This window comes from Myotis davidii, unplaced genomic scaffold (assembly GCF_000327345.1).
Source record: "Myotis davidii unplaced genomic scaffold, ASM32734v1 scaffold1251, whole genome shotgun sequence".
Classification (NCBI taxonomy): domain Eukaryota; kingdom Metazoa; phylum Chordata; class Mammalia; order Chiroptera; family Vespertilionidae; genus Myotis; species Myotis davidii.
The window spans coordinates 317589-329802 of NW_006283138.1; the positions used below are offsets into that span (position 1 = coordinate 317589).

Below are 12214 nucleotides of genomic sequence, written 5' to 3' on the forward strand. Positions count from 1 at the left end.
CATGCAATGAGGAGATTATGGAAGGTTAACGACATGAAAACTTATGCAAACGAACAAAAAAAAATCTTTAAACAAAAAACACCAGCAAGAATTACACAGAAACATTAAAAAAAAAAACATTTGTAAAATTTTTCTGTATGCTCACGATTTTATCTTAGAAGGAACCTTTAATCTGTCAGTATCAAACCTATGTGCTTCTCCTCTGTGGTTACTATTCCTCTGAACTTCGGGATTGAAAAATCCAAGTGCTACTTTAAGAAAGGGTTCTATTTACTATCCTTTGCTGAATGAACCCCTAAAATATCTATAATTAGGTTTTATCTAAACATCAACCAACCGGCCATAGATGCCCAGATTACTCTAAGCCAAATTCTATCCTATCAGAGCAGCTGCCACATTTCTCCTTTCTCTGTGCCTGCCCACAGCAGAGATGGGCCTTCTCTGCGTCGCCCCTCCTTCCTTCCCAAGTATAAACTGGGAGGCAGCTTAGCTCATCAAGTTTCTTCTGGCTTTAAAGTTTTGATGTCCTGTTTTTATTAAATCTTAGTCTGTAAATTCATTACTTTCTGGCCCTCAAAAGGACAAGACTGAGCTGTTTTGCAAGCTCCTTCAAAGACTAACATGTAAGATTAAAAATTTTATCATTTTCATTGTAATTAACTTCAAATGACAAACTGAATTTTATTATTTTTTTATAAAGAGTAGGTTTTATAATGAAGAAATGGGACTGTGGCAGGCTGGGCCGGGCAAGGAGGTCGAGCATCTGGCCAAGAGGAATGAATGGGACGTGAAAGCCAGCCTCGGCCGGGCGGCCAGCTGCTCAGCATTAGGGCGCTGGACCCAGGTGCATCTCTGGGGGGAGTCTGGACAGGTGAGGCTGGGAACCGCTGCCGTGAGGTGTGAGGGATGACAAGAACCTCCCTGAAGTTCTCTAGACGGTGGGCTGTGTACAAAATGTACACATCACTCTAACCTGCATCCATGTTGGCAAAGCGGGGCCAGAGGTGGTGGGTGGGGTAGGGGTGGGGGACAGTGGAGTAGTGTGAGGTCGTGGAAGCTGCACAGGCCTGGGGGTGACACAGGCTGGATAGTCCAGGTGCACTAGGCAGGGGCCCAGCATGAGGCCTCCAGACGTGACGGCACCTTCCACCTGGGCCACTCATCTTAAACGGGGCAGCACTGCCACCTGTGCCCGTTAGTGAGGAAGCACAAGCATCAAACCCCCACCCCCACCCCCTGGCTCCACCTTACAGCTGGCATTTTCCCAGACAGTGGGCATGAGCGTGAACGCCATCTCAGGTAAACCAGGTCCACAGCCGAGTGAGAGGCCCCTACACACTAGGACGGAGCGCAGGGAGGGCACATGCCAGGCTCAGCACCCAGCTCTGCCACTCACCAGCCAGGACCTGGCTCTCACCTCAGTCCCTCAGCTCCCTGCTGTCTCCTGCCTGAGACTAAGGGAGCGGTGCACGTAGAACCCCTGGAAAGTGCTGTGTAGACACGAGTTATCAGGAAGCCGAAGGTCTAGAGGGGACCCCCAGGAGTCAGAGGGCACCATGGCGTCCCTCTGAAATTGCAGCCCAGGACTTGACCAGAAGGAGGAGAGCAGAGTTCCAGTCAGCAATGGAAGGGCCATCTTGTCTGGACACAGTCCTGTGGCTCTAGAGCTTCCACAGGAGGTCACGAGTGGTAATCACTTACACGTGGAAATTAAGAGTGTTCTGAGCAGGTAGAAGGTAGGACTGAGAAGGGCAGGCAGCTAAGGCCTTTCCTAGAAACAGGAAAGGGCTCAGGCATGAGGGAAATTGAGAAAACACAGATCCAACTTCATAGTGAAAACCAATGGATCTAAAAATACAATCACTGTTCAAATTTAGTTCACAGAGCACCCTGTGAACGCCAACATTGGAATCGCAGAGCAGAGCGTGTGGTTGTGACAATGGAGGCGGAAAGCAGTGTTGATGACGGAGCAGGGTCACAGCAGAACCTGACAAAGCGACTAGAGCCCTGACGCAGGGCAGAGCGTTTCCAGAATGAAAAGACGTAAGCACGGGCCGCTGGCGGAGGCGCCGCCATCACGCAGCCGGCCATGCAGCTGTCCTGGAGCTCTGCCACAGAAAACTCTTCCTCAAGAGTGGAGCACCACCGTGGGCCGCAGTGCAGGTGGAGGGGCGCATACTGTCGGGGTGCCTGAGCCTCGCCCACCCCTTGAGGTCCTGACTTTCCTCCTCTATGACCTAGGACAGTGATGGCGAACCTATGACACGCGTGTCAGAGGTGACACGCGAACTCATTTCTTTGGTTGATTTTTCTTTGTTAAATGGCATTTAAATATACAAAATAAATATCAAAAATATAAGTCTTTGTTTTACTATGGTTGCAAATATCAAAAAATTTCTATATGTGACACGGCACCAGAGTTAAGTTAGGGTTTTTCAAAATGCTGACACGCCGCGCTCAAAAGGTTCACCATCACTGACCTGGGACAATACACCTGTTCTTGACGTTCTGCCTGCCCCTCTTTTTCATGTGGAAACAGAAATGAGAACTCCTCACAGCTGCAAAGCCTGACCCCAACTGCCTCCAGGACCAATGACTTGAAGAGTCTCACCAGCTGTTGAGTTGCTAGTAAGTCAGTCATTAGCCAAGAAAGGGTGACCCTCTGGACTAATAACTAAGCCATGGGTGGCTTCCTTTTACCCCGAAGAAATTAAAATAAGTGTTTGCTAAAGGCACCAAGAACAGTGCCATGAATCAAGGTGCTACAGCCAGACCCTGGGAAACAGATAAACGAGATCAGCTCCCCAAGCAAGGTCAGACTCGCACTGTCTGCTCCAGGAAATGCTGTCCGTTCCCAGGAGGAGCTGAGTCACACACTCAGTGCCTGTCCGCCCTGAGGACCTGGTTCGCAGGGAGAGAGCGTGCTTCCGGGTACCGCCTGCACGTCTGTCTCACTGACCCCCCAGCGCACAGAGGGACTCTACGAAAGCCACGTTCTAAGGCTTCTGCTTGGTCAGGAGGAGAAAGCAGACTGGAGGAAGGTTTCTGAAAGCTTGCAAAGAAAATTTACATCTCACAGTGAGATGAACCACAAGAAAACCCAATGCATCGCTGTGGTTTCACTTTTTCCATGGAAGAGTTACTTTATTTTTTCCTGGGCTCCCTCAGGACTCAGGTTTGTTCATCTCATCATCAGATGCAGCCACCAATGTTAGTCACAGCAGGGGCACATTTTACAGAACAAGCACCAAGCAAGCACACACAGTCACTGAAATCACGCAAGAAGTGAAACGCATGCCCCGCCACTCCCCACCGAGGACAGCACTAGGAGCTGCAGCCACATTCTCGCAGTCTCCACCAGCACGAGGAAGACGACACGGGAACTCACAAACAGTGCTCTGTAGACTGAGGCAGTATTCTCACAGAACACTAGTCCCGATGCTCGCCTCTCTTTTAAGTGGCCACAGCCAAAGCTTCCCTCGTGGATACTCTTAGGAAGTGGGGATGGGAGGAGAAGCAAAGAATGGTGGTTGTGATCAACGCACACACAAGAAGCACCAGTAACAGGAGTGCAAAGGGCAGTCACAGAGCCACGGGACGGGGAGCGCCGGCCACGCTCTGTGGGAAGTGACCCCAGCAGCAGCAGTGCCGCGAAGGCCCTTTGCCCGTTGGCCAGAGCACGCTTCACGCACAAAGTGCCCTTTAACAGAGGTTAATAGATTTACTTGCTTCTTTTGCTTCTGTGACATCATTCAAATTTTAATTTAATGTAATAAAACACAGTTTTGAAGAGCAGCCTAGTCCCTTCTGATACACTATTCTGTATATCCTAAAATATATCACATTCATTTCCATCAGGCATGATAAAGATTTGATAACAAACATTATTGTGGTTAAAAACAAAAAATTCTACCATACAAGAAATTCTGTAGAAAGGTTAAATAATAATGAAACTTCCCTCAATTTGAAACTAGAACAGATAAAGCCACCGACTTCAGACTGGAAGACAGGCCAAAAGGTGAACACGTTAAGAGAAAGTCAGAGCTACATCGGTAAAGAAACTGTCCAAGGAGCACAGGACAGCTGGCCCCGAGCGGCGTGCGGGCCCGCAGTGCTCACGCCCGGGCTGTGCGGGACGCTGATTCCCGTCGGGGCAGGGAATCCTCCTCAGCGGAGGATTAGGTTACACATGGGTTTTCGGCGTGGGGTTGGCAGCCCTCATCCCCATGTTGGTCAAGGGCCAATTATATATACAATTACATAGACAGAGTTCAATTACATGTTCCCAATATGAAGAAAAATAGATGACCGATCAGACTGCAATTGTGAAAACTTTAAATAAAGTGTCCTGATACACTGAGTACACGACTGTGCTGTTGCACAAAGCCCAAGTAATGCACAGTTTTGAACCCTGAGAGGTCCTAACTGAAATGAGGTGACTTCATGAAGTAAAGGACAAACCGTCCAGCCGCTGAGCTGAGACCAGAATGGAGGCCAAGTGAAACCCTGAGGTGGCAGCTAAGGGCCGAGCTGCACGCTGCTCCCTGCGTGTCCACGGGAAGGGACGGGGACACACTAATGACCTGGATGGTGAGCATTATCATCATCGTGGGAGGGGGCACTGCATCTGGGAGCAGCCATCTTTCTGTCAACAAAATTGGCCTTCAACACAATGACAGAAAGCAAGAATGGCCATCTACTGACCAAGTGGTGGGCACTCAAAAAATTATCAAAACAGCCCGGCTGGCGTGGCTCAGTGGCTGAGCATCAGCCTGAGACAGGTGGTCATGGTTCAATTCCCCGCCAGGACACATGCCCAGGCTGCACGCTCATTCCCAGTAGGGGGCGTGCAGGAGGCAGCCGATCAAGATTCTCTCGCATCATTGATGTTTCTATCTCTCTCCACTTCTCCTTTCCTCTCTAAGATCAATAAAAATGTATTTTAAGAAATATGTCAAAGCAATAGGACATTTATAATGAACAGTAGGGTCAAACTATGGTGGTGGGGGATCAGACCAGGCCTCCCACGACTGAAAATGTATATGGTTTTTCTTCTCCAAGTTATAGTCATTACCCATAAAAACTGTACTTTATGGTTTTTTCTAAGAGCAAAACAATTCTGATGCTAACAAGGTGCACTGTTCTGGGCTGCAGAAGCCACGTGTGCGGTAGGAGACCGCCAGGGGCAGTGCGTGTCTGTCTGCCAGGCAGTGTGTCCTCACACCCAGGGCACTCAGTACTCAGTCCTCCCACCACTGGGCCGCCCGCCATCTGGCCAGGCAGCTGCAGGGTGAATCTGGGTTTGTCATCAGAGCTGCTTCATTTTACTCCCACACCAAGTAGAGAATGAAATGTTACTACTCAGTCATTTCCTACAGAACATCCTCTTCCCTAACTACTACGGAGTTGGGTGAATCTCCTCTGTATTGAAGATTTAGTCATAAAGCATGTCAGAGGAAAGGGCCATCTTGGTGATAAAAAGGAGTTCAACACACTGTTGCACCACCCACTCCACACCGCTCTGGGCTGGGGTGAAGAGAAGACACAGCAACAGGAACAGGTGACAGTGTGGACACCAGCACACACGAGTTCCCACAGTGCTACCTACCGGAAGGTTCCTCGCTGAATCCAAATACAAGATCAGCAAGGAAGAAGAAAGGCCATCGCTGGCTTGGTCTTTGTCAGCCCTGATGTCTGTCAGCACCTACCAGGGAGGAGAAGAGTCTCAGCAGGCACATTTCCACATCATTAGACTCCTGCTCCCCAGTGACGGCGGTAACGCTCCAGCAACGGGAGAGGGAGCAGAGAACCCCAATACGTGCAAGCGGAGTGGGAGTAGGAAAGATTCTCTACAAATCAAAGGGAGGACCAGTGCCCTGTGGCCCTCCAAACCCCGGCTCTGCATCAAGCACAGGATTTGAAGATCCTGTAAAACAGGTGTAAATGGCCTTCAAATCTCTTTAAAAATGCCATCATCTTTAATTTATCCCTGAGGCCACCACTGTGACTGTGGCACAACCAGCCAAGGTGCGCCTGTAGTTCTCTGAAAGGCGTGGGTCTCAGCTGGCAGGAGCGCGTCACACACCTGGTCCAGGTGAGCAGCGTGTGGCATCAGTGTGAGCCACTCCAGTTTCAGGTGCAGCTTTCCTCTGGGGACCTCGTCCAGCGTGAACCACTGAAGACAAACGGTGCAGGTTAGCAGTTCTCCTGAATCGACATTCGAGTCAACAGTCTGCATAATGTCCTAAGAGGCTAGTGCCTGCGGCACCAACACTGATCGCGGAAGCCGAGGACGGAACCCTCCACACCCAGCCCCAAGCTCTCTCCCCACAGGCATGTGGCCCACACCCGTGGCCCACACCCACCCCTGCCTGCTGCCTGGGACCATCTCAAGGCTTCACAAACACTAGCTCCTCGAGACCACCAAAGCCCTGGGAGGTAACGTTCACCCTAATTTATATGCAGGGATTCAAATGTCTATCAGCTCCATCAGCTTCTAGAACTTATGGGCCTAATATAACATCAAACCCAAATGCTGAATTTCAATATCAAACAAGTTAACATGTTTGTTTTTATTCATTACTATATACTAATAGCAAAATAGTACAGTTATTTCAGCTTAAAAACCACAAAGCAATGAACCAAAGGCGGCTGAGACCCTGTGCTCGAAGAGCCGCTGTGGCCCAGGCCCAGCACACAGGCGCTCGCGCTCCCTGGTGAGCGATGGCCACCAGCGCTCGGCCACTCTGACCGCAGCGCTGACTTGGTGAATGACGCTTTCCTTGGCCAATCTCACACACCGTTTACAAGCACCACAAACCCTACTCCCTCATACTTTTATTCCAATAGCAGTATCCTGCTTGAGGGGCATCTGCTCGCTGCAGTCCCCTGCCTTCGCAGGCGCTTTCACAGGACGACCTCCCATCACAGCACAGTGCCACCTGCTGTGGCGCCAGCATCTTTAAAATGCGCTTGACCTGACAGCTGCCGGCCTGCCCTGCCCCAGCAAGAGCACCGCCCGCCTGAGGGAAACGTCCAGCGTATGTGGTAGGTGCTCAGTACACACACTAAGATCTGGTTCTTAAACTCCTTTTCTATTACTTTGCTATTACGAACAAGCTTAAGTTCTCATATTTGAGAGGCAAATGTTGAGTTTTCAGGATGGGGTGGGGCAGGAAATAGCCAGTGCTCAGTAAGTAGAACAAGACTTGCAGAAAACTTACTTCATCTAGAAGGCGCTCCTTTTCCACTTCGGTCAGATCAATCATGAGACTAGAGAAACAACACACACAACTTCAGAGCGGAGAAGCACACTTCTTCAACCAATGACCTTAGGCATTTGTCTATGAAAAAGGACTTCAGAAACGCAACAAAATGCTAGTTTATCAAGAAGCAGACTGTTGGCTATCCTGCACCCATTAAGTATGTGTCTATCATTTTACTTTTTATCCAATCCCAGAGGTCTCCCCCGCGCCCCCCCACTTTGTTTTCTCCTGCCTCTCTAGTCTACCACCAATGGACTTCATGTAAACCACCTAAATCCCCTCCCTTGATTGCAATGTATAAAAATAGATGAAAACCGGCCATTCTCCAAAGCATTGTCTCAATCTGTTGAGATACTGCTTCCCAGCAATTGTTTGGCTCAAATAAACTCACAAAAATTCTTTACAGCTTTGAATGTTTTTACGTTAACAATAACGTTTGAAAACCCATTCCTACAAGCCACAGCAAAGCTGCCTGTCTGGTGCAGAGAGCTGTCCTGGCCTGCAGGACCAAAGCCACACGGGGCTACTGAGCACTGAAAATGGGGCAAGTGCAACCACAAAAGCGATTTTTGAATTGTGTTTAACTTCAGTCAGTTTAACTGAACTGGCTGTCTATGCTGGTGGCTGCTGACGGACACAGAGCTAGAAGCTTGCCTTCTTACTCACACAAGAACTTGTTAGGCCCTAAACGTGTTAGGAAGCCTAAGTGAGGCAAATGTTATATCTAACAGCCACTTAAAAACCCACACAACATGTACACAAATCTGTTAGTGAAGGTAGTTTTAAGAGATTTTTAAAAACAAAGCGTGACCTGCGCTCTGCTCAGTCGTGAAGGACTTACCTTCCTAGAAAGTCATCCTTGTCTGGGTCTTCATCAAAGAGCTCAATCTCCAGTTCCTGCCCAGGATGCTCATAGACCAAGGCCTGGAAGGTTAGTGACGGCAGTGACTTACATTTTACCCACAGTGTCACCCACTGAGCACGGCAGTGATAGCGACAGCACCCGTGTCTGCCCCAGTGTAAGTCCTCAGGAAGCACTTCCCTTTTCTCAATGTAAACCGAGTACCTCTCCCACATGGACACGTGCGCCCACATAGTGCCAGCCCGTTGTGCTTGTTTCAGGTGGGGTACGTCTCAGGGGGCCGAGGTCAGTGAGGACAGGACAGGCCTGCAGATGTGCAGGTCCCACCCAGACGCTGTCCTCAGGTAACCAACCGCCAAAAGCACCACTCGGAGGTAAGGAACTCGGCGACAGGCAGGACTGAGGCCGAGAAGCTGGTGGAGCGTGACCTGCACTAAACCTGGGCGTCGCTCTGCTCCCAGCACGCGTAGCTTGTGGTGCAACAGTTCCACACTGAGGAGCTCTGCCTGGGGAAAGGTGGCTGACACTTGCACAGCACCAGTTAGGTACCTACTGAACTAGCAGCTGAGCTTTCTCCAGGAAAAGAAATGGCAGCATCTACTCAGTGAATGGCTATTGTAAGTCAGGTCCGTTTCTATCCTATATAATAGAAGTGTAGTATGCAAATTGTCCCCTTGACCGGGAGACAATTCGTCTGGGAGTTCGACCAGGGGGTAGGGCTGACTGGGGGGAAGGGAGGGAGAACTCAGCTGGAAGTCATTAGGGACCCTACCAGTGCACGAGTTTTGTGCACTGGGCCTTTAGCATACTAATATATATACATCCTATGTAATAAAGAGGTGATATGCAAATGGTTGTTACACTGCGATGCTTAATGACTGACAGCAGGAGGGTGGGGCAGCGAGCTACAAGTGGATGGCGGAGAGGGACAGGAGGGGGCAGAGCAGCAAGCTATGAGGGGGTAGAGGGAGAGGGGGCAGGGAGGGGGAGCTACAGGGGTGGGGCAGTAGGCAGAGAGCTACAGGGGGGCTGGGCTATGAGTGAGCAGGGCAGCCAGCTGAAGCAAGCAGCAGCTAGCTACTCACGCACGGATTCGTGCACAGGTCCACTAGTTGTTTTGTGTGTGTGTGTGTGTGTGTATATATATTTAATCCTCACCTGAGGATATTTTTCCATTGATTTTTAGAGAGTGGAAGAGAGAGGGAAAGACAGAGAAACATCGATGTGAGAGAAACACATCACTTGGTTGCCTCCTGCATGAGCCCCAACCAGGGTCCGGTCCGGGGAGTAGCCTGCAACTGAGGTACACGCTCTTGACTGGAATCAAAGCTGGGACCCTTCAGTGCACAGACCGACGCTCTATCCACTGAGCTAAACCAGTTAGGGACAGGTCTGTCTGTATTCACTGGCATGTATCAATGTTCAGGTGTTAAATGATAATTTACAAGACAGTACCTAATCTCATTTTTGCATATGTATGTGTTAATAACAACATAAAACATTCACATTATGAGAAATTTTGCCAATTATTCACTGTGATCATTTTATGTAATTAAGATCTAAAATGTTAAGTGTTGGTATAACAAGAATGTAGTGTGGGGAAGACAGAAGGTGCAATACTTTTTAAAGATGGGAATTTGAAGCAAAGAGAATTTAAATCGCCACCTAGATGAACTACAGCCTGGGTGACGGGAGTGGAAGCGTGGCTCAGGATGAAGCCGTGGCAGCCAAGGCAGGCCTTACCTCGTACACCTCGTTCCACTTTGGACTCAGGTTCTCTTTGATGACCTTGCTTTGGAAGATCTGATTGCCGACTCGAATCACTCCATAGGGGTCTGACTTTCCCTTGACAAGTCCCTTCAGGTAAGTGTCCTTCCCCTGGAGGTCCTGAGCTTCAATGAAATGCACCCTTAGAACACCCTGCAAAAGACAAGAGTGCCACGCTCTCTGGGTCATCAGACAGGACACGGCTGGTGCTGGCCGTCCGTTCCAGGAGCACAGCGCGGAGCTGACAGCTTTGTGAAATGTCGGGAAAACGAGCAGGCAAGACAGAGGACCCGGTGGGACCCCTCAGACAAGAGGCAAATGATGGGCGGAGTGGGTGAGCGACTTCTGCAGAGGCCCTGAGGGACACTGCACTCCGGACCCGAGCGGGGCCAGAGCAGTCAGATCAAACAGGCCTCGTGGGCCACAGGACAGTCCTGTTTTGACTCCACATAAGTGACACTACGTTACAGGAAGTCGGACCTGTGCCCAAGCCGTGATGTGCAGATTACTGTCCTGTTTTTAGAACAACCCTATGAAATGCTGTCATTAACCCTATTTGTAGACAGGAAACTGAAACTCTACAATACACACTATTCACAGACTCTTTTCCTAAAATGTTTAATTGATAAAATGAAATATTCACTCATTTCTTTCAAGGCACACCAAGATGGGAAGGTCACCGTTTGGTAGGGCGGTCTTTCCCCAAGAGCCCTCTGTAGGACATGCTGGGCCATATTCCGGCGTCAGCACAGGGAGGTGTGTGTTTTTATCTTCCACTGTGCTCCTCACTCCCTCTCAGGCTGAGAGGAGGCCGTCCCCATCACTGAGACGAGCTGTTAGGCTTTGTCAGGACAGACAGGATGGGTGGCTGAGATCCCAGTAGGCGCCATAGTTCCCAGCTGAGGTCAAGCTGCACACTGCCCACGTCCTACGGAGTGTGCGACAAGCAACCTACTGCACCACGATCCGCGTGCCAGGGGCTGTGAGGAGGAAGTGCGAAGTGGTGGGAGGGTACGTCTATGTGTAAGTGGTAATGGAGGCCAGGACACGCTTACCTTTGGTATTGGAAACCGCAACTGAGCTATTTGAACTTCGCTGACGAGAGGAACAGTGATTCGATTGGGAAGCACCAGATAGTTTGATATTATATCCAAAATGATGGTATCTGATAAACCGCTGCGAGGTGGAGGAAAAAGAACAGACCGTTATCAGTGCCTTCTGCAGTAAACACACCACAAACGTGATACAACACCCACCCCATTTACAGGGTAGGAGCAGTCTTTTCCCCAAAACACGTTTAAAACCAGCAGGTCAGTCCATTAGCTGCGGTGCTACCACCGTGCCGGTTATGGAGGGTTTATTCTGAGGACAGAAGGCAGCATCTGGCTACATTTTGTAAGTCCTAAATAACATTTCCTACATAATTCTACCATTGATTTAATACTGAGTAACTAATATGTTTCCTTAAATTTCTTTAACATAAAATATTTCAAACATCCATAAAAGTTAAGAGAATACTATAATATCTTTTTACTCCATCTATGTTTATTACATTAAGTTTCTCTTATAATATACTAGAGGCCCGGTGCATGAAATTTGTGCACAGGTATGGCCCCTAGGCCTGGCCTGCAATCAGGGCCATCTTCCCCAGCTGCCCTCAGCCAGCCCCATCCCCCCTGCCACCCACCCCCAGTTCCCATTCGCCATTGGGTGATCGGTGCCTGATGGCTGGGGGAAGGCACCAAGAGGTCGGCCGATCTCGCCTGCTCACCGGCTCCACCCCCACAGCAGGTGGCCATCAGGCGATAGGAGCCTGCAGGCCAGGGGAAGAGACCAAGAGGGGTAGGGTCAGTGTGCCTCACAGTGACTGGTCCAGCGGTCATGCTGCTGTTAGGGTCAATTTGCATATTACCCTATTATTATATAGGATAGAGCAGTGGTCGGCAAACTGTGGCTTGTGAGCCACATGCGGCTCTTTGGCCCCTTGAGTGTGGCTCTTCCACAAAATACCACGTGCGGGTGTGCATGTACAGTGCGATTGAAACTTCGTGGCCCATGCGCAGAAGTCGGTATTTTGTGGAAGAGCCACACAAGGGGCCAAAGACTCTCATGGGGCTTGCAAGCCGCAGTTTGCTGACCACTGGGATAGAGGCCTGGTGCATGGGTGGGGGCCGGCTGGTTTTCCCTGAAGGCAAACACAGCCCCTTCAGGGTGAGGGCGGGGGTCCCGCTGGGGTGCCTGGCCAGCCTGGGTGAGGGGCTGAGAGCCGTTTTCAGGCTGACCACACCCCCTTCAAGGTGGGGGTCCCCACCTGGGTGCC

At 50.0% G+C, this 12214-nt stretch overlaps 1 protein-coding gene across 2 annotated transcripts in view; it reads right to left on the reverse strand.

Annotated features, from left to right (window-relative positions):
* ESYT2 (extended synaptotagmin like protein 2) overlaps nt 1–12214 on the reverse strand; it is a 48745-nt gene that overhangs the window by 20023 nt on the left and 16508 nt on the right. For both annotated transcript variants that reach the window (XM_015562822.1, XM_015562826.1), the window contains exons 7-12: nt 10950–11070; nt 9871–10047; nt 8107–8189; nt 7224–7272; nt 6086–6175; nt 5609–5704 (exon numbers count right to left, since the gene is read on the reverse strand). In XM_015562822.1, coding sequence (XP_015418308.1) covers nt 5609–5704; nt 6086–6175; nt 7224–7272; nt 8107–8189; nt 9871–10047; nt 10950–11070 — 616 coding nt within the window. The remainder of the gene's footprint in view (nt 1–5608; nt 5705–6085; nt 6176–7223; nt 7273–8106; nt 8190–9870; nt 10048–10949; nt 11071–12214) is intronic.